Source organism: Pantherophis guttatus, chromosome 3 (assembly GCF_059756535.1).
Source record: "Pantherophis guttatus breed Tessera chromosome 3, ASM5975653v1, whole genome shotgun sequence".
Classification (NCBI taxonomy): domain Eukaryota; kingdom Metazoa; phylum Chordata; class Lepidosauria; order Squamata; family Colubridae; genus Pantherophis; species Pantherophis guttatus.
In genome coordinates this window covers 207,896,254-207,919,569 of record NC_142065.1, presented here as the reverse complement: position 1 = coordinate 207,919,569, position 23,316 = coordinate 207,896,254, and the positions used below count along the sequence as shown (strand labels likewise).

Genomic DNA, 23,316 nt, shown 5'->3' with positions numbered 1-23,316 from the left:
AAAAATGAAGATGATTCCTTACAAACGAAGCTTCCTTACTGTTCCGTATGGTTTCCTTGGGAACAACCTGGAAGCGGTTTGCCATTGATTTATTTGTTTCTGACTAAATAAGTCAGAACTTAATTAACCTTTTCTGATCAGTCAAGTGCTGATGGGGAAAAAAAAAGAATGAATACATTTTTAATTTGCACGATTTTATCTACGAAGAATCTTATAGTTTCTCCGATTCCCTGATTGTGCTTTGACAAGATTTGACAATGATTTTCCTCTTTCTTGTGTTTTTGTTCAGGGTATATGCCTCACAGAATCAATTTTCCTATTCTTTTTCATTTTTATTTTTAGAAGATCTGGCGGTGGAACAGACGCTATCACAACTTTCTGAAGACCTGCAGGTATTTCTACACAGCTAACACTGGGAAGTAGTGTTAACGTCAGATACAAAAATACAATAAGCTGTATCCTATTAATTTTAACACAAAATTTACAAGGGTTTATTTTTAGAGTGGTCAAATTTATTTCCATTCATTGTAGCCTACCTTTATTCACTCCTGTTTTGTTTTCTGTTTCAACATTTATTTGTTGTTATTTATATATACAGTAAGGGGATGCGGTGGCTCAGTGGCTAAGGCACTGAGCTTGTCAATCGAAAGGTCAACAGTTCAGTGGTTTGAATCCCTAGTGCCATGTAACAGGGTGAGCTCCCATTACTTGTCCCAGCTTCTGCCAACCTAGCAGTTCGAAAGCACATAAAAAATGCAAGTAGAAAAATAGGGACCACCTTTGGTGGGAAGGTAACAGTGTTCCGTGTGCCTTTGGCATTGAGTCATGCTGGCCACATGACCACGGAGACGTCTTCGGACACCGCTGGCTCTTCAGCTTTGAAACGGAGATGAGCACCGCCCCCTAGAGTCGGGAATGACAAGCACATATGTGCGAGGGGAACCTTTACCTTTACCTATACATACAATATATAAAATATGATCCAGCAGTGTGTGTCTGTACTTCAAGAGAGACAGAGACAGAGACAGAGACAGAGAGAGACAGAGAGAGACAGAGAGACAGAGAATGGGGAGGGGAGAGATGGACAATCAGTTAAATATTAGCCAGCAGTGTATGGCAGCAGTCAAAAAGCCAATTCAATGCTAGGTTGCATTAACATAGGGGTAGAATAAAGATCATGTAAAGTAGTAGTAATGCTTTATAAAGTTTTAGTAAGACACAGTTACAGTACTGCATCCAGTTTGGTCATCATATTATATATGGCCTAGGACTGGGGTATCTACGAGACCGCCTTCTGCCACAAGTAGCCTCTCACCGACCAGTACACTCCCATAGAGAGGGGCTTCTTAGGGTGCCGTCGGTCAAACAGTGTCGACTGGTGGCCCCCAGGGAGAGAGCCTTGTCTGTGGGAGCACCTGCCATCTGGAACGAGCTCTCCCCGGAGATACGGAGGATCACTGATCTGCGTGCTTTCCGCCGTGCCCTCAAAACATTCCTATTCCAGCAGGCCGGCCTGGCCTAACCTCTTTTTAAAATTGTTTTTAATTTTTTTAAATTTTAAATTTGTCTTATAAAATTGGGGTTTTTAAATTTTGTTTTCTGGGCCAAATTATTTAATTGTATTTTAATGGTTTTTTTAACATTTGTATTATATGTATTTTATCTTTTGGCTGTTCACCGCCCTGAGTCCTTCGGGAGTTGGGCGGTATATAAATTCAATAAATAATAAAATAATAATAAATAATAAAATAATAAAAAGATGTTGAAACTCTGGAAAGAGTTCAAAAAAGAGTAACAAAGATTATTAGGGGGCTACAGGCTAAAACATGTAAGGAATGGTTACAGGAATTGGGCATGTCTAGTCTAGTGAAAAGAAGGACTAGGGGTGACATAATAGCAATGTTCCAATATTTGAGGGGCTCCTACAAAGATGAGGGAATCAAACTATTTTCCAAAGACCAAAAGGCAAGACAAGAAACTATGGATGGAAACTAACCAAGGAGAGAAGCAACCTAGAACTTAGGAGAAATTTCCTAACAAGGAGAGCAATCAACCAATGGAACAGTTTGCTTCCAGAAGTTGTGAGTGCTCCATCACTGGAGGTTTTTAAGAAGAGACTGCACAGCCATTGTCCAGTAGGTATAGGACCGTGATGGCTAACCTTTTTGCCGTCGCGTGCCAAAAGTGGGGGGAGCGTGCGGGGGTCACGTGTGCTTGTGCCCATGCCCATAATTCAATGCCCCCATGCCCCCCCCACGCATGCAAGTGCGATCCCCCCACACTCCCCCCGCTTTTGGCACATGACGGCAAAAAAGTTACCGGTGGGCCTGGTAGGCCTGTTTTTCACCCACCCCAGGCTCCAGAGGCTTTCTTGGAGCCTGGGGAGGGTGAAAACGGCCTTCCACACCACCACCAGAGGCCTTCTGAAGGCCCCTCCGGTAGGCCCGGAAGGCCCAAAAAACAACTGGCCGGCACGCACATGTGCGTTGCAGCTGAGCTAAGGCAACACTCGCATGCCCACAGATATGGCTCCACGTGCCACCTGTGGCACGCGTGCCATAGGTTCGCCATCACGGGTAGAGGGTCTCCTGTTTGAGCAGGGGGTTGGATTAAAGGACCACCAAGGTTCCCTTCAAACTCTGTTATTCTGAAAATTTGCATATTCCTGGGAGGTTTGAATCTATTCTACAGCAATTTGACCCCGAACTTCAAGTCACTTTTCTGTTTTTTTTCTGTATCTTCAGGCCTTCTGAACAACCATAGAGGAAGTGAGGAGATGTTGAATAGCACATTTCTTTCCCACCTTCCATAAATATTTTGCACCTGCCATGCCACCTAATTCACTCAATTAATCAGCAAGGCAGTATTTTGGCTTGTGGCTGATTTTTCCCACAAATCCGAGAGCTGAACAAGGTCAGAATTATATGAACAATTCATTCTAAAAGAAATTAAACAAAAGAAGAAATATAGAACCCGGGAAGTTTTCTATTATTGTTAGAACCAAATTTTGATAGTGTGACCAGCTTGGAAAGGTATTCTATAATATCTACGGTAGGCTTTAGAATTTGATGATGAGGGTGAAGATGATTGTTCATTCTTATTTTGTAGATTGTGATCATCATCATCAACTTCACCATCTGTGAAGTTTCCGAAAGATGCCCTAATTAATTCATGAGCCATGAGCCGAACTTCAAAAGAAATACAGTCATTTATTAGGAGCACCATTTCGGCAATTTTCGGATGCAGTTAGAACTAATCCCACGTAGATTTACGTTCCCCTATAACCCTGTCTCTCGCCTCCTCTCTGGCCATGACATAAATCACATTCTCCAATTAATCACTTTGGCTGGTTGTGAAATCCAACACCCTCCTTCTGATTGCGGTCAGGAAGAATGTATGGAATGCACTTCCGTTAGGGAAATCAATCAGCTCTATCAGTTCTCCCTCCCTCCTGCTCATGGCAACTTGAAAGCTTTGCAAGTTGACACCATCATCTTCTTAATCATCATCATCATTATCATCATCATTTTCATAATCATATGATTATTTATTTGTCAAGCATATATAAGATAACAGGTAAAAGTATAAACATAATTAGAATACATGAAAAGAGTAAGTAAAAAGGAATATTAGGACGGGAACAGTAGGCACACTGGTGCACTTATGCACGCCCCTTACAGACCTCTTAGGAATGGGGTGAGGTCAACAGTAGGCAGTTTAAGGTTAAAGTTTTGGGGGTTTGGGGAAGAAACTACAGAGTCAGGTAGCGCATTCCAGGCATTGACCACTCTGTTACTGAAGTCATATTTTCTGCAATCGAGTTTGGAACGGTTTACCTTGAGTTTGTATCTATTATTTACTCATATATTGTTGTGGTTGAAGCTGAAGTAGTCATTGACAGGAAGGACATTGTGGCAGATAATTTTATGTACTATGCTTAGGTCAGACTGAAGTCGGCATAGTTCTAAGTTGTCTAAGCCCAAAATTTGGAATTTGAAGCCTGGTGGCATAAAGTATTTTATTGCGGTTAGAGGAATGGAGGACACTTCTCGTAAAATATCTCTGGACTCTCTCGATTGTATTTATGTCCGATATGCAGTGCAGGTTCCAGACAGATGAGCTGTATTCAAGAATTGGTCTAGCAAATGTTTTGTATGCTGTAGTTAGTAGTACAACATTGCCAGAGAAGAAGCTATGCAAGATTAGGTTAACAACTCTTAATGCCTTTTTGGCAATGTTGTTACAGTGGGCTCGGGTACTTAGATCTTTAGAAATGAGTACTCCAAGGTCCTTGATAGAGTGAGGGTCATCTACAAGGTCATGTCCATCTAATTTGTATTTTATGTTTTGATTTTTTTTGCCGAATGTGCAAGACAGAGCATTTGTTGGTTGATATTTGAAGTTGCCCCTTGTTAGACCAATCTGACACATAGTCAAGGTCTTTTTGAAGGGTAGTTGAATTGTCGGTGGTGTTGAATAGTTTAACATCATCAACGATGAGAACACAGTTCCTTTTAATATGATCACAAAGGTCATTTATGTAAGTATGAAGTATTTTGTGTAGGAGTTTGTATTAGATGAGTCTGTGATGAGTATTCACCTACAAACATTACTCAAATATTTTATCTGGCTATAGTACCTTAATAATTTTTCTCTCTCAAAAATGAAAAGAAAGCAAAATACATGTTTGTATTTATCCTTGATTCTATGAGCTTCACAGGCATATTTTGCAGAATAAGCAAATCTCTCTGATTTCTCCTTCCAAGTGTGATCCTAGCTAATTAGGGATCACAAAATGTTTTTTAATGACACAACAGCAGCAAGGACAAATATATAGCTGCAATGACATCAGTGCTTCCTGGATTCAAGGTGTAGATGATTGGCCAATTTAAAATACCTTGTCTAAGTAATAAAACTGTAGACAAAATTTAGAACACAACGGAACAGAATTGGAAAGGACTTGGAGGTCTTCTAGTCCAACCTTTTTTTTTTTTTTTAATTTGATTTATATGCCGCCCTTCTCCGGAGACTCAGGGTGGCTTACAATGTGCTCAGCAATAGCCTTCATCCTTTTGTATATTTATACAAAGTCAGCTTATTGCCCCCACAACTGGGTCCTCAATTTACCTACCTTAGAAAGGATGGAAGGCTGAGTCAACCTTGAGCCTTGGCGAGATTCGAACCTGCAGTAATTGCAGGCAGCTGGTCTTAATAACCAGCTTAATAACAGGGTGCCTTAGACCACTGTACTACCACACCTTCTGCTCAAGCAGGAGATCTTCTACCATTCCAGACAAATAGCTTTCCAATCTCTTTTTAGAAGCAAAGTTTAGAACAGACCTGGGCATTTAGAAGAGTCATGGTGGCACAGTGATTAGAATGAAGTATTGCAGGCTAATTCTGCCCACTGCCAGCAGTTCAATTGTCACCGGATCAAGGTTGACTCAGCCTTCCATCCTTCCGAGGTCGGTAAAATGAGAAGCCAGATTGTTGAGTTCAATTGTTCTGATCTAGGCTTCCTGAGTCATTAAAACACATGAGTAGTACCAAAAACCTCTTTTATTGCAACAGCTGTGAACTCTGTTCATTCACAGATGAGTCCTAATTAATTATAAAGAGTCCTTCGGGATAATCACCCACCTTTATCTCCCTTGACACGCTGCCAAAGAGCTAATTGGTAAAGCCACATGGAGTCCAGAATCAAACAGAGCTTCAGGCTTTAAGCTGAACTGAATGAACAAACGGTGCTTCCTGCAAAGGCCCATGTGCCTTTGTTCCTCTTTTAAGTCTTATGGGAGGGGCCAGTCATCTCCCAGCCCTACTCCCAAGTCGTCCCTTTTGTTTTAGCTGTTCTTGCCTTCTGGCAGCTCTGCACATGCACGCACTGGGAACAGGTTCCCCCTGTTCCTCTGCCTCGCTGAGGTCCGATTCTGGAGGCTCCGGAGGCAGCACGTACCTCCCAGATGTCCCTTTCTCTGCCTCCAATGCAGAGCCCTCGTCTGAGCCTTCCCCAAACTCCAGGACTGGCCCATAGTCCTCCCCAGCCTCCTCACTGTCTGACTCTGCTGCCAGCTCCGCAGGCTGCTGGCGGACCACAACATCAATATGCTGACTTAGAGAAAGCTGTAAAGCATTGTGAAGTGGTATATATAAGTCTCAGTGCAATTGTTATTTATGGCGTCAGGTCCACATCTGGCCCTTTGTCTGTCCCTGTCCATCCCATGAAAATTGCTTTTATTTTGAAGACAGCTTTTTCTTTAATTTACATAAATTAATGTATGGCTTTGCATTTTCACAGCCCTATTGGTTCAGCCCTCCATAACAGTTCCAGTTTCTCCTGTGGCCCCCTATGAAAACTAGTTGCCCACCCCTGATTTAAAAGCACGTGTTATTCTAATAAAGGAGAATATTTGTAGCTCAGGGTTGAAATGAGAGCTTCTGGACCTAACAGAAAAGTTTTGGCTTCATAAAAATCTTAATATATTATACAGAGAAATTACCTGTATAATCATGCTTTATATTACAGGATAACGTGTTGCCATCTAGTGGTTAATTTGTAAATGGTCACCATTGCCTGCACTGAAATATCCAGAAATAAAGATTTGATAGCCTACCAATATTCAGATGTTGTTCTCAGGCATGTTTCTCCATTTCTCATCCAGGGAAATATAATATTCTGCCTTTGTAATATTTCTCAAAATTATTTCATTCTTCTAGGAGAGATGTGGGTGCTAACTTTCTACAATGGAGAAATGTAATGAAAGCTTGTGGAGTTATTAGAAGACTTTTACAAACGCAAATCTCTTTGTTCTGTTCTACTGCTGTGTACAAACAATGCTGTGTTGTTGGCCAAGTACCCAGGAGCTTTGAAATTAGTCTTCATTTAAATGAAGCAGGGAATTGTATGAATCTGAAAATTCAGAGACTAAGGCAGTTTTGTTTGTCGGATAAAATAGAGTGTAAATAGAATGAAATAGAGTGCATGCATGTGGTACATAAATGGCAAAAAAATAATTTAAGAAGATGAAGTTTTAGAATAGAGTAGAGTAGAGTAGAGTAGAGTAGGACAGGATAGGACAGGACAGGACAGGACAGGATAGAATTCTTTATTGGCAAAGTGTGATTGGACACACAAGGAATTTGTCTTGGTGCATATGTTCTTGGTGTACATAAAAGAAAAGATATGTCCATCAAGAATCATAAGGTACAACACTTAATGATAGTCATAGGGTACAAATAAGCATTCAAATCATATTAGGAAACAGTCAATATATATAATAAGGATACCAGCAACAAGGTTACAGTCATACAGTCATAAGTGGGAGGACATGAGTGATAGGAATGATGAGAAAATTAATAGTAGTGGAGACTTAGTGAATAGTTTGACAGTGTTGAGGGAATTATTTGTTTAGCAGAGTGATGGCGTTCGGGAAAAAAACTGTCCTTGTGTCTAGTTGTTCTGGTGTGCCATGCTCTATAGCGTCGTTTTGAGGGTAGGAGTTAAAACAATTTATGTCCAGGATGTTAGGGGTCTGTAGATACTTTCACAGCCCTCTTTTTGACTTGTGCAGTATACAGGTCCTCAATGGAAGGCAGGTTGGTAGCCATTGTTTTTTCTGCAGTTCTAATTATCCCCCTAGAGACTCCTAGAGAGGCTCCTAGAGACTCCTAGAGAGGTTCTGGAGGCTGGGGACAGCAAAAAATGTCACTTCCTGTCCCACTGAGAGTTGGGAAATGGGCCCTTTCAGCCTCCGTAGGGCCTCCAAGGGAGTGGGAAAGGCTGTTTTCGCCCTTCCCAGATACACAGAGAGGATCTGGAACCAGGTAAGAAAGAAAAACGGGCCTACCAGGCCATCATGTGCAAGGAGCGGGGGGGAGGGGGTTGCACACGCATGCACGTGGGTACGTGCGTATGTGACCCTCCCCCGCCCCCCTCTCCTGGCACACGATGGCAAAAAGATTAGCCATCACTGCCCTATACCATTTGAGACAAGTGGCTCTTCAGTCTCTTCTTAAAAACCTCGAGTGAGGGAGGACCCGCAACTTCTGGAGGCAAGCTGTTCCACTGGTTAATTATTCTCACTTAAGGAGAAACTTCCTGTTTCTCCTTAATTCCAGGTGGCTTCTCTCCTTGATTAGTTTTAAACCATTGGTTCTTGTCCGGGGGTGGGTTCTAAAATTGTTTACTACCGGTTCTGTGGGCGTGGCTTATTTTGTGGGCGTGGCTTTATGGTCATGTGACAATTCTTTAGGATTTAGCAGAGGTACTGGTCTACCAGGCTTTTAACTGCTTGTTCTTGGAGTGTCCTGGTCTACCCATTTGTTTTTGCAGGCACCGGTCTACCACCAAACTGCCTTTTAACACTGATCAGCTGTAGGGCGACCCTTTGAAGCCCCGCGGCAAGAGTTTAAACAGTTTTTTTCCTTCCAGCTGATCAGCTGGGACTCAGGAGGCAGCGAATAGATTGGGGGTGGGACCAAATAAAAGGTAAGAATAACGTGGGAGGGATGGGAGGGCCCAGCTCCCGAACAAAGAGAACAAGTTTGGTGACGTCATATCGTCACCGCTACCAGCTCGTCCGAACCGGGCTGAACCAGGAGGAACCCACCACTGTTCTTGTCCTGCCCTCTGGTAGTAAGGTGTTATTTTACTAAGGTTTTATAAAGTGGTACTATATGATTTTGATTCTATGCCTCTCTTTATACAAGCAAGGACTGTATTAGCTTTTTGGCTGCTGACACACACTGCTGGCTCATATTAGGTGATTGTCCACTAGGACTCTCACAGTTAATGTTTATGAGTCTAGTTTCACCTAATCTGTACTATACCTTTGGTTTACCGACCTAAGTGCAGGCAAACCTTGCTTTTCTCCACATTAAATTTCATTTTGTTGAATAGGGCCCATTGTTCAAGTTTGTCAAGATCCTTTTCAATTCTGAGCTTGTCATGTCATTGTCACGAGCTGTTCTTGATGTTGTCTTTCAACCTTCTAGATGCTGAATAATTCAGAAAAGATAGCAGAGCAGATCAGCAAAGACGTTGGATGGCTCTGCTCCCACCTTCTAGCCGTGTGGACCCAATTTCTGGCAATTGTAACCCTACATCCTGACGTCACAACGTACCTTATTCAAGAGCATCACACTCTAAGGGTAACCTTGCAGAATTCTGATGTGCCCAATTTAGAAGAAGGAAGTGATACAAATTCAGGTTGACGTGTACGGTGTTAATTTTTAGGCTGTTATGGGATTGCTTTGAGATACAAACTTGAGAGTCAATTTCCTTTTTATTAAAATATTAATACATTATGATTCTTGATCAAATACATTGTTTAACAGAAATTGTTCTGTTGTTTCAATGCCAACTTGGTAGCCTTGGTAGTACAGTGGTCTAAAGCACCCTGTTATTAAGACCAGCTGCCTGCAATTACTGCAGGTTCAAATCTTACCAGGCTCAAGGTTGACTCAGCCTTCCATCCTTTCTAAGGTAGGTGAAATGAGGACCCAGTTTGTGGGGGCAATAAGCTGACTTTGTATAAAATATACAAAAGTATGAAGGCTATTGCTTAACGCATTGTAAGTCGCCCTGAGTCTCCGGAGAAGGGCGGCATATAAATCAAATTAAAAAAAAACAAAAACTGGAAAACATTCAATTGTGCAAAGTTTTAAGGGGTGACAATTTTCATCAAATTAGTTATTATTATTATTATTATTATTAAAATAAAGGACATGTAGCTATGTAGTTCATTTATTCAGTCTTGTTTTGAACTTAAGTCGAGTTAAAGGCTGATTCCCTCAGAATAACATAATTTATCTAATTTAGTTTGTTCATTTTTTTTAATCAATAAAAGACAGAGAGACACGGGGATTCTTTTTTTTAGCTCCCTTGACGGATTGGGGGGGAAAAAAATCACCAACATAACTTTCTTGGGGAAATGGGGAAAAAAAAATAGAAATTCTTTGGTTTTTCTATCAGCTCCATATCTTTTAAAGCCTTTGGCAAGGAGGTAAATAAAGATTTTAGCAGAATTTAGGAGAGTCATTAACCAGATGAGAACATGAGGAAGTTAGGAAGAGGATAGTGAGAAAAGGAAGGCTGGTGTGTATGGGTGAAAGGAGGCATCATGACTCCCCCCCCAAAAAAAAACATTAATGTGATTTGCACACTTTTGAACTGAACAGAATAATAGAGTGGGAAAGAACCTTGGAGGTCTTTTAGTCCAATCGTTTGTCTGAAATGGTAGAGGGCAGCGTTAGCAAACCTTTTCGTCACCGAGTGCCGAAATCGGAATGTGTGCGCAAGCGAGGGAGCACTGAAAACCGGAAAAGCAGTTCCCTGGCATGCATGCGCACGCTGGGTGGCTGAACTTCCTGTTTCTGGCATGCACATGCGTGACGGTCACCTGGTCTTCCGGTTTCTGGTGCACATGCGTGAGCAAAGACCAGGCTGGCCAGTGTGTATGCGCATGCTGGAAACCAGAATCTCAGCTTCCCGGCGCACATGCACACCAGTGAGCTGCTCTTCTGGTTTATGGTGCTCCCTTGCGCATGAAGACCAGCTGGCCGGCACGTATGTGTGCACCAGAACCCGGAAGAGCAATGGGTGATGGCTGATGTGCCCGGAGAGATGGCTCTACATGCTACTTCTGGCACACGTGCCATAGGTTCCCCATCACTGGTGTAGGGTTTATTGAGCATTGCTCAGCAGGTTTCCTGAGCAGGGAGTTTCCTGAGCAGGGAGTTGGACTAGAAGACCTCCAAGGTCCCTTCCAACTCTGTTATTCTGATCATAGGAGCCTTGGTAGTACAGTGGTCTAAAGCACCCTGTTAATAATAATAATAATAATAATAATAATAATAATAATAATAATAATAATAATAATAATAATAATAATAATAATAATAATAATAATAATAATAATTTTATTTCTATACCGCCCTTCTCCCGAAGGACTCAGGGCGGTGTACAGCCAATTTAAAAACACAAGACACAACAATAATTAAAAATTAAAATAATTAAATAGATTTGGCCGATTTAAAACCCTAAAAATTAAAATACCCCAATTTAAAATTATTATATTGACAGCCCTGCCTGGCGGAACAACAGGGTCTTCAGTGCGCAGCGGAACACCTGGAGGTCGGAGATCTTACGTATTTCCAGGGGCAGTTCATTCCACAGGGCAGGGGCTCCCACAGAGAAGGCCCTCCCCCTGGGTGTCGCCAGCCGACATAACTTGGCTGATGGCACCCTGAGGAGACCCTCTCTGTGGGAACGGACTGGTCGGTGGGAGGCTATTGGTGGCAGAAGACGGTCTCGAAGGTACCCGGGTCCTATGCCATGGAGCGCTTTAAAGGTGGTAACCAACACCTTGAATTACACCCGGAAGACCACTGGGAGCCAGTGCAGCTCGCGCAGGAGGGGCGTCACATGGACACAACGAGTTGCGCCCATAATTAAGAACAGCTGCCTGCAATTACTGCAGGTTCAAATCTCACCAGGCTCAAGGTTGACTCAGCCTTCCATCCTTTCTAAGGTAGGTAAATTGAGGACCCAGATTGTGGGACCAATAAGCTGACTTTGTATAAATATACAAAAAGGATGAAGGCTATTGCTTAGTGCATTGTAAGCTGCCCTGAGTCTCCGGAGAAGGGCGGCATATAAATCAAATTAAAAAAAAAAAAATTACAGAATGTCACATGAAAAGTGACAGGTACTGAAGGCATGCTACCTTGCAGGGAGTCTACAAAGTTCCTTCCAAACTCTTTTTGAGTTAGGAATAGCCCCAGCATTCATAGCTTATATTCACTGAACATCAATATGGCTAATGTGCTTTGATGAATATCTAATCTTTAGTTTTTTTAAAAAAAAGCATGATTTTGAGATTCACTTGTCCGAACAAAGAGAAAGAAGCTTACAAAAATGAACAACAATGTTTGACTCTGACTCTAGGTGGATTGGTTGCATAAGACAGGATAGCTTGCTTTGAAGATGACATGCATTGCTGTATATTTCTCCACTAGGTAAAGAGATTTTCGGAGGCCTTCTTTTACGCAGAGCATCAGAAATGTGCTGCAACAACTTTCCAGGAGAGCCTGTACGTAATTTTCAGTGTCTTCCTTCCATCTCCCTCCTCCACCTCCTCCTCCTCCTCCTCCTCCTCCTCCTCCTCCTCCTCCTCCTCCTCCTCCTCCTCCTCCTCCTCCTCCTCCTCCTTATTAAATATGAATGTTTATCAGGTTTCTGAAGGATGCCCTAATTAAATCATGAGTCTTGAGCCAAGCTTCAAAAAAAAAATCAAGTTATTTATTAGGAGCTTCATGTCGGTACATTCCCAAGTGAAGCCAGCTCTGACCCTATGTAATTTACGCCCCAATTATGACCCTGTTTCCCCCCTCCCCCCAGGGTGTGTCATCAATCACATTCACCAACAGAGCAATTTCGTGGGTTGTAGAGATCACTCCCCTCTCGCTGCTGTAGGTAACCCTAGGATACAGCCTTGAGAGAGATAAGCATGGAATGTGAATCTGTCTTTGGCTGCTGTGCCATTTTTCTGGTTTCCCATCCACACAATCCTGGCCTATGGCAACTCGAGAGCGGGCCAGGGATGCTTTGCGAGTTGACAATGTTCTTCATTCTGGTCTGTTGTGTGGATGTTTGGGTGGTTTAGGGGTGAAGAATTGTGGTGGGTAGGAGTGTGTTTGGGGATTGTTATGTGTGTTGGACCTGGTTTTTGCATGTTAAGTGAATTTTGTTGTATGGGTATACTGTGTATACATGTACAATGACAATAAAGTAGTAGTAGTAGTAGTAGTAGTAGTAATTATTATTATTATTATTATTATTATTATTATTATTATTATTATTATTATTATTATTATTATTATTATCACCTGAGTGGTGCAAATTTTTGTGGAGCCTTCTTGAAACTGTTGTAAGTACTGTCTTGAGGTCTGGAGATAGATAATGTCACATCCCCCCACCCCTCTGTTGAGAGATATGGTATATGCAGTAAAATGCAGTGAGCCATGTGCAGATCTGTACATTGGGGAAACAAAACAACCACTTCATAAATGCATGGCATAACACAGGAGAACAAACCTATCAGGACAAGATTCAGCAGTCCATCTGCATTTAGAAGACAAAGGACACTCTTTTGAAGGCAGCAAAGTCCACATTTTGGACAGAGAGGACCGCTGATTTGAAAGAGGGGTCAAAGAGGCCATCTATGTCAAAATTGAACAGCCCTCTCTCAACAGAGGGAGAGGGATACAACAACATCTATCTCCAGTCTACAACACAGTCCTAAATCATGTGTATTCCATGGAGAAGAAGGTAGAGCTTCCAGTGAAAGCGTGAAATTTTCTTTTCCCCCCCATCTTATTACTTCATCCTTGTTACTCTTTACTCATTTCTTAACTTCAAAAACAATTAACTGTGGGTTTATTGAAAACTAATTGGAAATGAATAGGTGAAAAGGGAAATATTCCTCCCCCAAAATAGCAGAAAAAAACTAATGATGATGAAAAGCTACATTTTGATTTTCTCCGTCTCCTTCCCAACAGCATCCAGCATCACAGCCAGATTTCAACCGAAGTTCGATATTCTGAGTATTTGACCCGCATGCCACCACTTCCTGTGGAATGCCTGGACATTGATGGAGACTGGAGCACACTACCAATTATCTTTGAGGACCGATATGTTGATTTCCCTTATCAAGGTGGGCAGGGGTAGGGATTCCTTTTCATTTCTGGGAGCTTTTTCAGCGTTAGCACAGAATGAACCATTCTGACCTGTGAAACGGCACAGTTACTTAAAAACTGTTATTTGTGAGACTGAATTTGTCAAGCCACGTGTGCAAGAAAGCCAATTGTGTGTGTGATGGAGAATCAGTCTGACAGTGAGAAGACATGATGAAAATTCTTTAATTTCACAACATATACTGTGTTTCCCCGAAAATGAGACATCCCTGGATAATAAGCCCAATCGGGCTTTTGAGCACATGCACTAAAATAAGCCCTCTCCAAAAATATTTAAATGCATGCACAGCCAGTCCCCACCATTTCCTCTGGTTAGGGTTAGGGAGATAGAGCTGGAAATCAGGTAAGACAGCAAGAGGAGCCCCATCTTGGCTCCACGTGCCCCAAAATAATAAGACCTCACCGAAAATAAGGCCAAGCGCTTATTTCGGGGTTCAAAAAATATAAGGCAGGGTCTTATTTTCGGGAAAACACGGTAGACAGATTTAACCATAGTTTCAATTGGGAAAATGTGACCATCGTAGACCAGGCCTAGTCCAAAACTGCCAGGGAATTTTTAGAAGCCTGGCACTCTGACAAATCAGCCATCAATAGACACATAGACATTAACACCATCTATAGCAGTGGTGGGTTGCCCCCGGTTCAGTCCGGTTCTTGCGAACTGGTAGTAAAACTGGTGGGAGGCTCCACCCACCCACCCAGATGTCATCATAGATGATCTGTGCATGCACAGAAGCTCGGCGTGCACGCGAACAAAGCGAGCGCATGTGCACGATCCCGTTGCAAACCGGTAGTAAAGGTAAGTAGAACCCACCCTTGATCTATAGACTGTGCAAAAGAGACAATCAACCAGCCCAAAAGAAAACAAAAATAACTCCACCAATAACCAGCAATCTGATCAGCATAGATTAACTCCAAGCTTAATTTCAGACCAACAATCAAGTAAACAATACCCCAATCAAGAAACTGCCAAAGAAGCCAACAGCAAACAGCCCAACCAAAGAATCTCCAAGACCGCCTCCACCCACACAGACAGAGAAGCCACCAGAATATAAACTGACAGCAAACCTCACTCCTTACTAGCACTGATGACGTTACCCAGTTTGGGTAGTGAAATGTCCGTAAGGAAACAAGCAAGCTCAGAGAGCACCAAAGACCCTTCATTTCAATCTTTATTTTAATTTTATTTCCAATTTATATACCGCCCTTCTCCCTGAGGACTCAGGGCGGTGTACAGCCAGAATTAAGAACATGAAATACAAATATTAAAAAACAATTAATATATATATATAAATTTGGCCCAAAAATTAAAAATCACAAACCAATTAAAACATTTAAAAATTTATTCTTAAGCCAGCCCGGCTTGCTGGAAAAAGTGGGTTTTAAGGGCACGGCGGAAGGCGCTGAGGTCTTGGATTCTCCCTATCTCTGGGGGCAACTGATTCCAGAGGGTAGGTGCCCCCACGGAGAAGGCCCTCCCCCTGGGGGTCACCAGCCTACATTGTTTGGCTGATGGCACCCTGAGGAGGCCCTCTCTGTGAGAGCGCATGGGTCGCTGGGAGGTCGTCGGTAGCAGCAGGCGGTCTCGAAGATAGCTAGGCCCTATAAATATTTTCCTTTATTGATGGAGAGATGTGCTTGGTTCTACCTTTATATAGGGAATGTCAGGCTGCTTGGTCTGTAATAAAACAATACCTTTCTCAACAAATGGAGCCAAGGATCGTTTCTATTTAGAGATTTAAATTGTGGGCAGTCTGATAGTTACCCAGAACGGAGAATTGTGCACCAAGATCCCTCAGTTCTATTCCCCCTCACACTATCTTAACTGTCCCTCACTGCCCACCCCATTATAACCAATCAAATTCATGTGAGATTTATTTATTTATTTATTTATTTATTTATTTATTTATTTATTTATTTATTTATTTATTTATTTATTTATTTATTTATTTATTTATTTATTTATTTATTTATTTATTTATTTATTTATTTATTTATTTATTGGTTCAATTTATATGCTGCCCTTCTCCAGAGACTCGGGGCGGCTTACAATGCGTTAAGCAATAGCCTTCATTCTTTTGTATATACCTGCTTAGTAGGGCTTTCGGTCCCCCCAAGCAGTGTTCTTTTTTATACAAAGTCAGTTTATTGCCCCCACAATCCGGTTCCTCATTTTACCTACCTCGGAAGGATGGGAGGCTGAGTCAATCTTGAGCTTGGTGACATTCGAACTCGCAGTAATTGCAGGCAGCTGGCAGCTAAGTGCTACTTTAACAGCACTTTAGACCGATGTGCCACCAAGGCTCCTTTTATGTTTCCATAATGGTCAGTCCAGGCACAGCTTGGTATGAGGCTCCCTTCTTCTTCCAGCTGGGTGACCTTGGGGCAGCTTCTCGAGGGGGTGCAGTCTCTACTTTCGCTTTCCCCAAGCATTCCGCTCTACATCCTCCCCTCCTCCTCCCACTTCATGGCAGTCTGTCAATGTCTAACAGTGAAGCACAGCAAGCATAAGGTGACAGCTGAAGGGGAATCTAATGCATGATTGCAAAGGGAAAGCCCACCCAAAGGAAGCAAGGAGCTTTTCAGTCATCCTAGAATTCCAGACCTGAACCATGGATTTTTGTCCCAGGAAAGCAGATTCTAAGTTAATTCTGGGAAGATTTTTTTTTTTTTATAAGAGTGAATGCTGCTCAACAGTGAAAGCAATTATCCACATCCTATTCCCCGGATATATTTATGGGATGGCTATAGAACCATCTGTCAGGGATGCTTTCTTTTGTATTCCTGCTCCATGATTCCATGCGCAATTATGTTTTTTATGTATGTGTGCAATTATGGTTTATGTGCAATTACATTGTTTCACTCGGGAAAAGAAGCAATATTCAGTTCAAAGTCAACAGGGCCTGGAATAGGATCTAATTTCTTATGCCTGAGGTTTTATTTTATTTTTTTATTTATGTCCCCAAATTCCATTTAATTAAAGATAGTTGTACAAAGAGTGAGAAAAATGTCAGAGAGAGAAAGAGAGGGGGGGAAAGAATGAGAGGGAGAATGAGAGGGAGAGAGAGATAAAGAGAATGAGAGAGAGAATGAGAGGGAGAGAATGAGAGAGAGAATGAGAGGGAGAGAGAGAATGAGAGAGAGAATGAGAGGGAAGAATAAGAATAAGAATAAGAATAATTTTATTTCTATACCGCCCTTCTCCCGAAGGACTCAGGGCGGTATACAGCCTATTAAAAACACAAGACAACATCAGTTAAAATAGTTTAAAATTATTAAATAAATTCGGTTCGATTTAAAACCCCAGAAATTTAAAACCCAATTTAAAATTGTTATGTTGATAGACCAGCCTGGTGGAACAACAGAGTCTTCAATGCGCAGCAAAACACCCGGAGGTCGGAGATCTTACGAATTTCCGGGGGCAGTTTGTTCCACAGGGCTGGGGCTCCCACAGAGAAGGCCCTCCCCCTGGGTGTCGCCAGCCGACATAACTTGGCCGATGGCACCCTAAGGAGACCCTCTCTGTGGGAGCGAACTGGCCGGTGGGAGGCTATTGCTGGCAGAAGTCGATCTCGAAGGTACCCGGGTCCTGTGCCATGGAGTGCTTTAAAGGTGGTGACCAACACCTTGAATCGCACCCGGAAGACCAGTGGGAGCCAGTGCAGCTCGCGCAGGAGGGGTGTCACGTGGGCACAACGGGTTGCGCCCATAACCACCCGCGCGGCCGCATTCTGGACCAGCGGGAGCCTCCGAGTGCTTTTCAAGGGGAGCCCCATGTAGAGAGCATTACAATAGTCCAGCCGGGAGGTGACAAGGGCGTGAGTGACCGTGCGCAAGGCGTCCCGGTCCAGAAAGGGCCGCAACTGGCGAATCAGGCAAACCTGATAAAAGGCCCCCCTGGCCACAGCTGTCATATGCTCTTCTAAAGACAGCCGTGCACCCAGATTGCGAGCCCTCTCCGTGGGGAGAATGAGAGGGAGAGAGAGAATGAGAGAATGAGAGAGAGAGAGAATGAGTGAGAGAGAATGAGAGAAAGAATAACAGTGAGAAAGAGAGAGAGAGAGAGAGAGAGAGAGAGAGAGAGAGAGAGAGAGAGCTGTGTTGTACAGGGACCAACAAGGTTTATGAATTGGAACTGCCTTCTTTGAAACTGTAGTGTTGTGTAGTTAGGACCATAACTGTATTTCTTCCACAACCATGCTTAGAAAATTCAACAGCCAGCAGTCTCTTTATTGACTGTGGTACCCCTGTGTATCCCAGAAACTTTTTCCCTATTCTTCCCCAACCTTCCTTGAGTTGGTGAGAAACAATATAGGCATATATCCTCTGTCCATGGATCAGCTAGTCTGGTCATGACCTCTTTCTCTAATTTGTGAGGAAGGGGTTCCCAAACATGCATCCACCCTTTAATTTGGGGAAAGTGCCTTTGGATGCACAACCCCTTGCTCATTCACAATGGGGTAGGGATCTCCTTGGAACCTTTCACACCTCCTGGGAACGGTCTGATGATCCACAAAGCATTGTGAATGAGACATGAACAAAATTTCATGGCTAATTCACTCGATCAAGGGGCCGAAATGAGTCTATCTCCTGAGTCCTGTTTCAGTGAGCACATGCTGATGTTTTGAATTTCTCCTCCCCACCCAAAGAGAAACAGGACAAATTAAAGAAGAGTTAACAGTTTTGCAGAGCACTGAAGAAAGCTCAGCATATACCCAGGCCAAGGAAAAAGAAGCTAAAATGCAATTTGTACCAGTTCAAATGTCAGCGTCCCAGCACTGACATATATAAGGAGAGGAGAAGCTTGAACTTTTGCCTACTTAATCCCTTTGAAGATTCTGTCTCCTCGGAGATGGGAGGAGGGGAACATTCCTGTGATCTGACGGAGGAGGGATGAGGAAAGTGGCTTGGAAGATAGCCAATGAGACGCAGAGAATTGGGGATCGGAAGGGGAGGGATTGTGGGGCAGAGGGATTGTGCCACCAATAGCCTCCCACCGACCAGTCCGTTCCCACAGAGAGGGTCTCCTCAGGGTGCCGTCAGCCAAGTTATGTCGGCTGGCGACACCCAGGGGGAGGGCCTTCTCTGTGGGAGCCCCAGCCCTGTGGAATGAACTGCCCCCGGAAATACGTAAGATCTCCGACCTCCGGGTGTTCCGCTGCGCACTGAAGACCCTGTTGTTCCGCCAGGCAGGGCTGTCAATATACTAATTTTAAATTGGGGTATTTTAATTTTTGGGGTTTTAAATCGGCCAAATCTATTTAATTATTTTAATTTTTAATTATTGTTGTGTCTTGTGTTTTTAAATTGGCTGTACACTGCCCTGAGTTCTTCGGGAGAAGGGCAGTATAGAAATAAAATTATTATTATTATTATTATTATTATTAAAGGTCAGTACTGACCGCGCAAGAGCCAGGGACAGATCACTATGCTCAATAAAGAGAAAATTTCCTTAAAGATCGGCAGTTTGGAAATTCCTTTATTTTGAGATAGCATCAAAACCTGACATCAAACTTGTATGGCTCAAAATGAGGGGAAGTGTGAGTTGTAGTTTACAATTTTGTATGCCAACGTGACAGTGAATGGTCCTTGATTCTCTCTGGGCTTGCTTATTTTCTTGCAGACGTTTTATTACTAAACTAGATAACATCATCAGTGCTAGTAGGAAGTGGGATTTTCTCTCAATTTATATTCTAGTAGCTTGCTCTGCCAGTGTTGGTAGGGATGGTCTTAGAGGTTCTTTGGTTGGGCTGTTTACTGTTAGCTTCTTTCCTTGATCGGAGTATTCTTTACTTTTTGATTGATGGTCTGATGTTAATCTTGAAGTTAATCTATGCTCACCTGGATATTGATTGAGGAAGTACATCTGGACATGTGAGTGTCGGACCCAAAGATCACTACATTGAGGAAGGTGGTCCTCTAAATCATAATGTCAGGGTACCGCATAATGCACCCCAGGGGTGGGTTCTAAATTTTTTTACTACCAGTTCTGTGGGCGTGGCTTATTTTGTAGGTGTGGCTTGGAGGTCATGTGACTAGGTGGGTGTGGCTAGCTGGTCAGTCATTTCTAGAAGGTCCTCGCACTTATGACCCGACTCATTTGTTTGCTTTTAACACTGATCAGCTGTAGGACGGCCCTTTGAAGCCCCGCGGCAAGAGTTTAAACAGTTTTTTTCCCTCTAGTCATCAGCTGGGACTCAGGAGGCAGCAATAGATTGGGGGTGGGACCAAATAAAAGGTAAGAATAATGAGCGGGGGTGGGGGGTTGGGAGGGTGGGGGGGAGAACTGGTTCGGTGACGTCATATCGTCACCGCTATCGGCTCGGCCGAACCGGACCGAACCGGGAGGAACCCACCACTGATGCACCCATTGAAAGCAGAACTCCGAGGCAAGTAGATTCCTCAAAGAACATGTTTATTGGATACATCATATCGGCACAGCTGGTGAAAACCAACTCTAACAGCTCCCGCAGTTTTCACCTAATAAAAAGAGTAAAAATCCCCCCTCGTAGGTGTCACCGATCACTTTGTCCAATGAAGAGGGATGGCAGGATCCTCTCCTCCTTCAACAGACACCTGTTTCGATGACCTTGGTTCCCACAGGAAAACTTTTTGTTTTGACTGTAGCTGTGCTATCTACTCCCCTCCTCCCGTCCCCCTCTCAGGCTTCGTGGCAACTATGAGGCAGCGCCAGATGGCTTCAGCCAGGTTTGCTTCAGAGTTGACACATACAATGATGTTCGGTTTTATAGTAATCTCATTTGGGTTTGGGTTTAGTATTTTCTTATGCTGGCATATCCTTGATGCCTCATGGTTCCATTTTTCTTTCCTTTTCAGTTCAGGGCTTAGACATTTTGTCAAACTACATGATCTCTGCAGTGGACAATTCACAAGTGGACCTTGACAGAAATGAAGAGCGTTCCTCAACCAATGATATTGCTTTAGCAAAGGGGGACTTCAGGAAAAGCATGCCTTACGTTATACATACAGATAGGATACATAGAAATTTGATGTTTCCTTTTGGCTACTCAAAAGGTGACTCTTGTACAGACAAGAATTTCAAGGCTCAGTCCATGACTCAGGTATATACAATGAATGGAAATGTCCAATCCTACATCACTCGGAAAGAACTAGAGAGCAATGTGATATCTAGCTTGGCATCAGATCTCCTGGAAGATCCTTCAAAAAACTTTAAGGGACCAATGAGCTTTACAGAAAACAATAATAGGCTCACTACAGAGGTGCCATATTTGGATATGGACCCAGTGTTTAAGACCGCTCACCAGAATCAATCAATCCTTGTTATGAATGCTCAGTGCGACGCTGGCAATTATGAACCTCCTAAACATGTGGATGGGATTAGTTTGAGCCAAGCAGCTCAAAGGGATTGTTGTGAATCTACTCTTGCTTCGGACAAACCAATGTTCACTGAGACACCGGTAGATCAACGTAGTGAAACTCAGAGGACCTTTGACGTAATTCCTAATTTCAACTCCATTCCAACAACTCCGACAACAGTTGTGGAAGAGTCCAAGTCACACCTGAAGGAGCATGACATGGAAAAGCATGAAGAGGTCTTGACCTCAGGAGTTATTAAGAGATCTTCATCCGTAATTTCAGATTCGGGAATTGAAAGCGAACCCAGTTCGGTGGCTTGGTCTGATGCAAAGAGCAAAGCCTTGGAGTTGACCGGTGATCGAGAGATCCTTCACCAGCTAGTCAAAAGGCATGCAACCCACCGGAATTCCCTAGAAGGTGGACACACAGAAAGCAATACAAGTTTGCCAAATGGCATCCAAGCCTCGCTGACTTCTATTAGCTCCTTGCCTTATGAGGAAGAAGAAAGAGAAGTGGAGCCCAACAAGTTGACCAAATCAATCTCTGCTCCTCAGATCAGCAGTCCCGAGGAACCTGCGGAAGTCAGGGATATATCCACACCCGATCAAAACATCTCGGGTGTGCAGTATGTGGAAATAGGAAATGCCAGAATGGTCTCCGTGGGAAATATTTCTACCTGCCAGGATGGAGGTCCTCAGCTGCCCGGTGCTTTGATAATACACCCCAAATCTGAGTGTAATACTGCTCACTTACAAGGAAGTGTTCATGGCTTTCCTGAGAAGGACCATAATTTGGAAGCCACAGGGGGGCTACTATCTCAAGTAGAATACCAGTTGCCAGAAGAGAGAAGAGAGGATGACCATTTAGAAACAGCCAATCATTATTTGGATACAAACGTTTCTAATCTGGAGGTGTATCGCGAGGATGCGAACTTGAATCATGACCACAATTTGTACGCTACTTTCTCACACTGTGAGAACGAGATGATGGACTTTTGCTACACTCATCCAGACTCAGCAGACTTGGCCTTCACCCAGGGGAACTCTGTTACCTCTCTGGTCAACAGGGACAATAGAACCGGTGGTAGAGACATCACACGTTCACAGAAAGTTGAGCTGGACGACCGATCTGAGTGTGGATCGTGCAACGTTGAGCTGGACAAAAGAGATCTGAAGATTGTAGCCAACAGCACCGGCTTTCATTCTGCAGTGCCGGAGACCTTGGTGCTTGAGAGTAAGAAGGCCCTGGAGATAGTCAATTTATCTGTTTCTTGCACGGCCACCTGTCTGCCCTTTTCTTCGGTTCTCAAAGAGACCCCTCCGCTGACGGTTTTGTCCTCCAAGCAGGTCACTTCTCCTATCACTCACCAACCAGTAGGGTCCTTTGGGGTCATCTCTTGCGAATCTAGTAAAGTGGGGGAAGAAGACAATGAACAAATGCTCAAGTAAGGATTGACTTTAAAAAAAAAATTATAAAAGTATCAATATGCTGTATCATTTGCTAGTACAAATGCTAAGGTGGAAAAGATGATACCGAATGTAAACATATAGTACCTACCTACCTTCCTTCCTTCCTTCCTCCCTCCCTCCCTCCCCTTCCTTCCTTCCTTCCTTCCTTCCTTCCTTCCTTCCTTCCTTCCTTCCCTCCCCTTCCTTCCTTCCTTCCTTCCTCCCTCCCTCCCTCCCCTTCCTTCCTTCCTTCCTTCCTTCCTTCCCTCCCTCCCCTTCCTTCCCTCCCTCCCTCCCCTTCCTTCCTTCCCTCCCTCCCTCCCTCCCCTTGTTAAAAAAAAAACACGATAGGAAAAATCTATTTCCTGAATTCTAACCCTCAACTTTATTTTGCAATGGTTTTATAGAAACATTGAGCCTGGTTGTGAAATACATTTTTTTTTTAAAAAAATATTTAACCTTGAGACCATCAGGGCAAGTTACTCTTCTGTAGGATCCATGAGGATAGGAATAAATGTTTTATAAAAGTATTGATATGCTGAACATTTGCATAGTAACAGATCATAAGATGGTAAAGATGATACTGAATGTAAACATATAGTATCTTCCTTCCTTCCTTCCCTCCCTCCCTCCCTTCTCCTTCCATCCTTCCTCCCTCCTTCCTCCTTCCTTCCTTCTCCTTCCTTCCTTCCCTCTCTCCCTCCTCCCTTCTCCTTCCTCCTTTCTTCCTTCCCTTCCTTCTCCTTCCTTCCTTCCCTCTCTCCCTCCTCCCTTC

At 43.2% G+C, this 23,316-nt stretch overlaps 1 protein-coding gene across 2 annotated transcripts in view; it reads left to right on the top strand.

Annotated features, from left to right (window-relative positions):
• Positions 1-23,316, top strand: part of FAM135B (family with sequence similarity 135 member B) — a 187,680-nt gene that overhangs the window by 143,688 nt on the left and 20,676 nt on the right. For both annotated transcript variants that reach the window (XM_034436027.3, XM_034436029.3), the window contains 5 exons: positions 343-392; positions 8,995-9,150; positions 12,019-12,092; positions 13,561-13,715; positions 20,593-22,537. In XM_034436027.3, the coding sequence (XP_034291918.2) occupies positions 343-392; positions 8,995-9,150; positions 12,019-12,092; positions 13,561-13,715; positions 20,593-22,537 (2,380 nt within the window). The remainder of the gene's footprint in view (positions 1-342; positions 393-8,994; positions 9,151-12,018; positions 12,093-13,560; positions 13,716-20,592; positions 22,538-23,316) is intronic.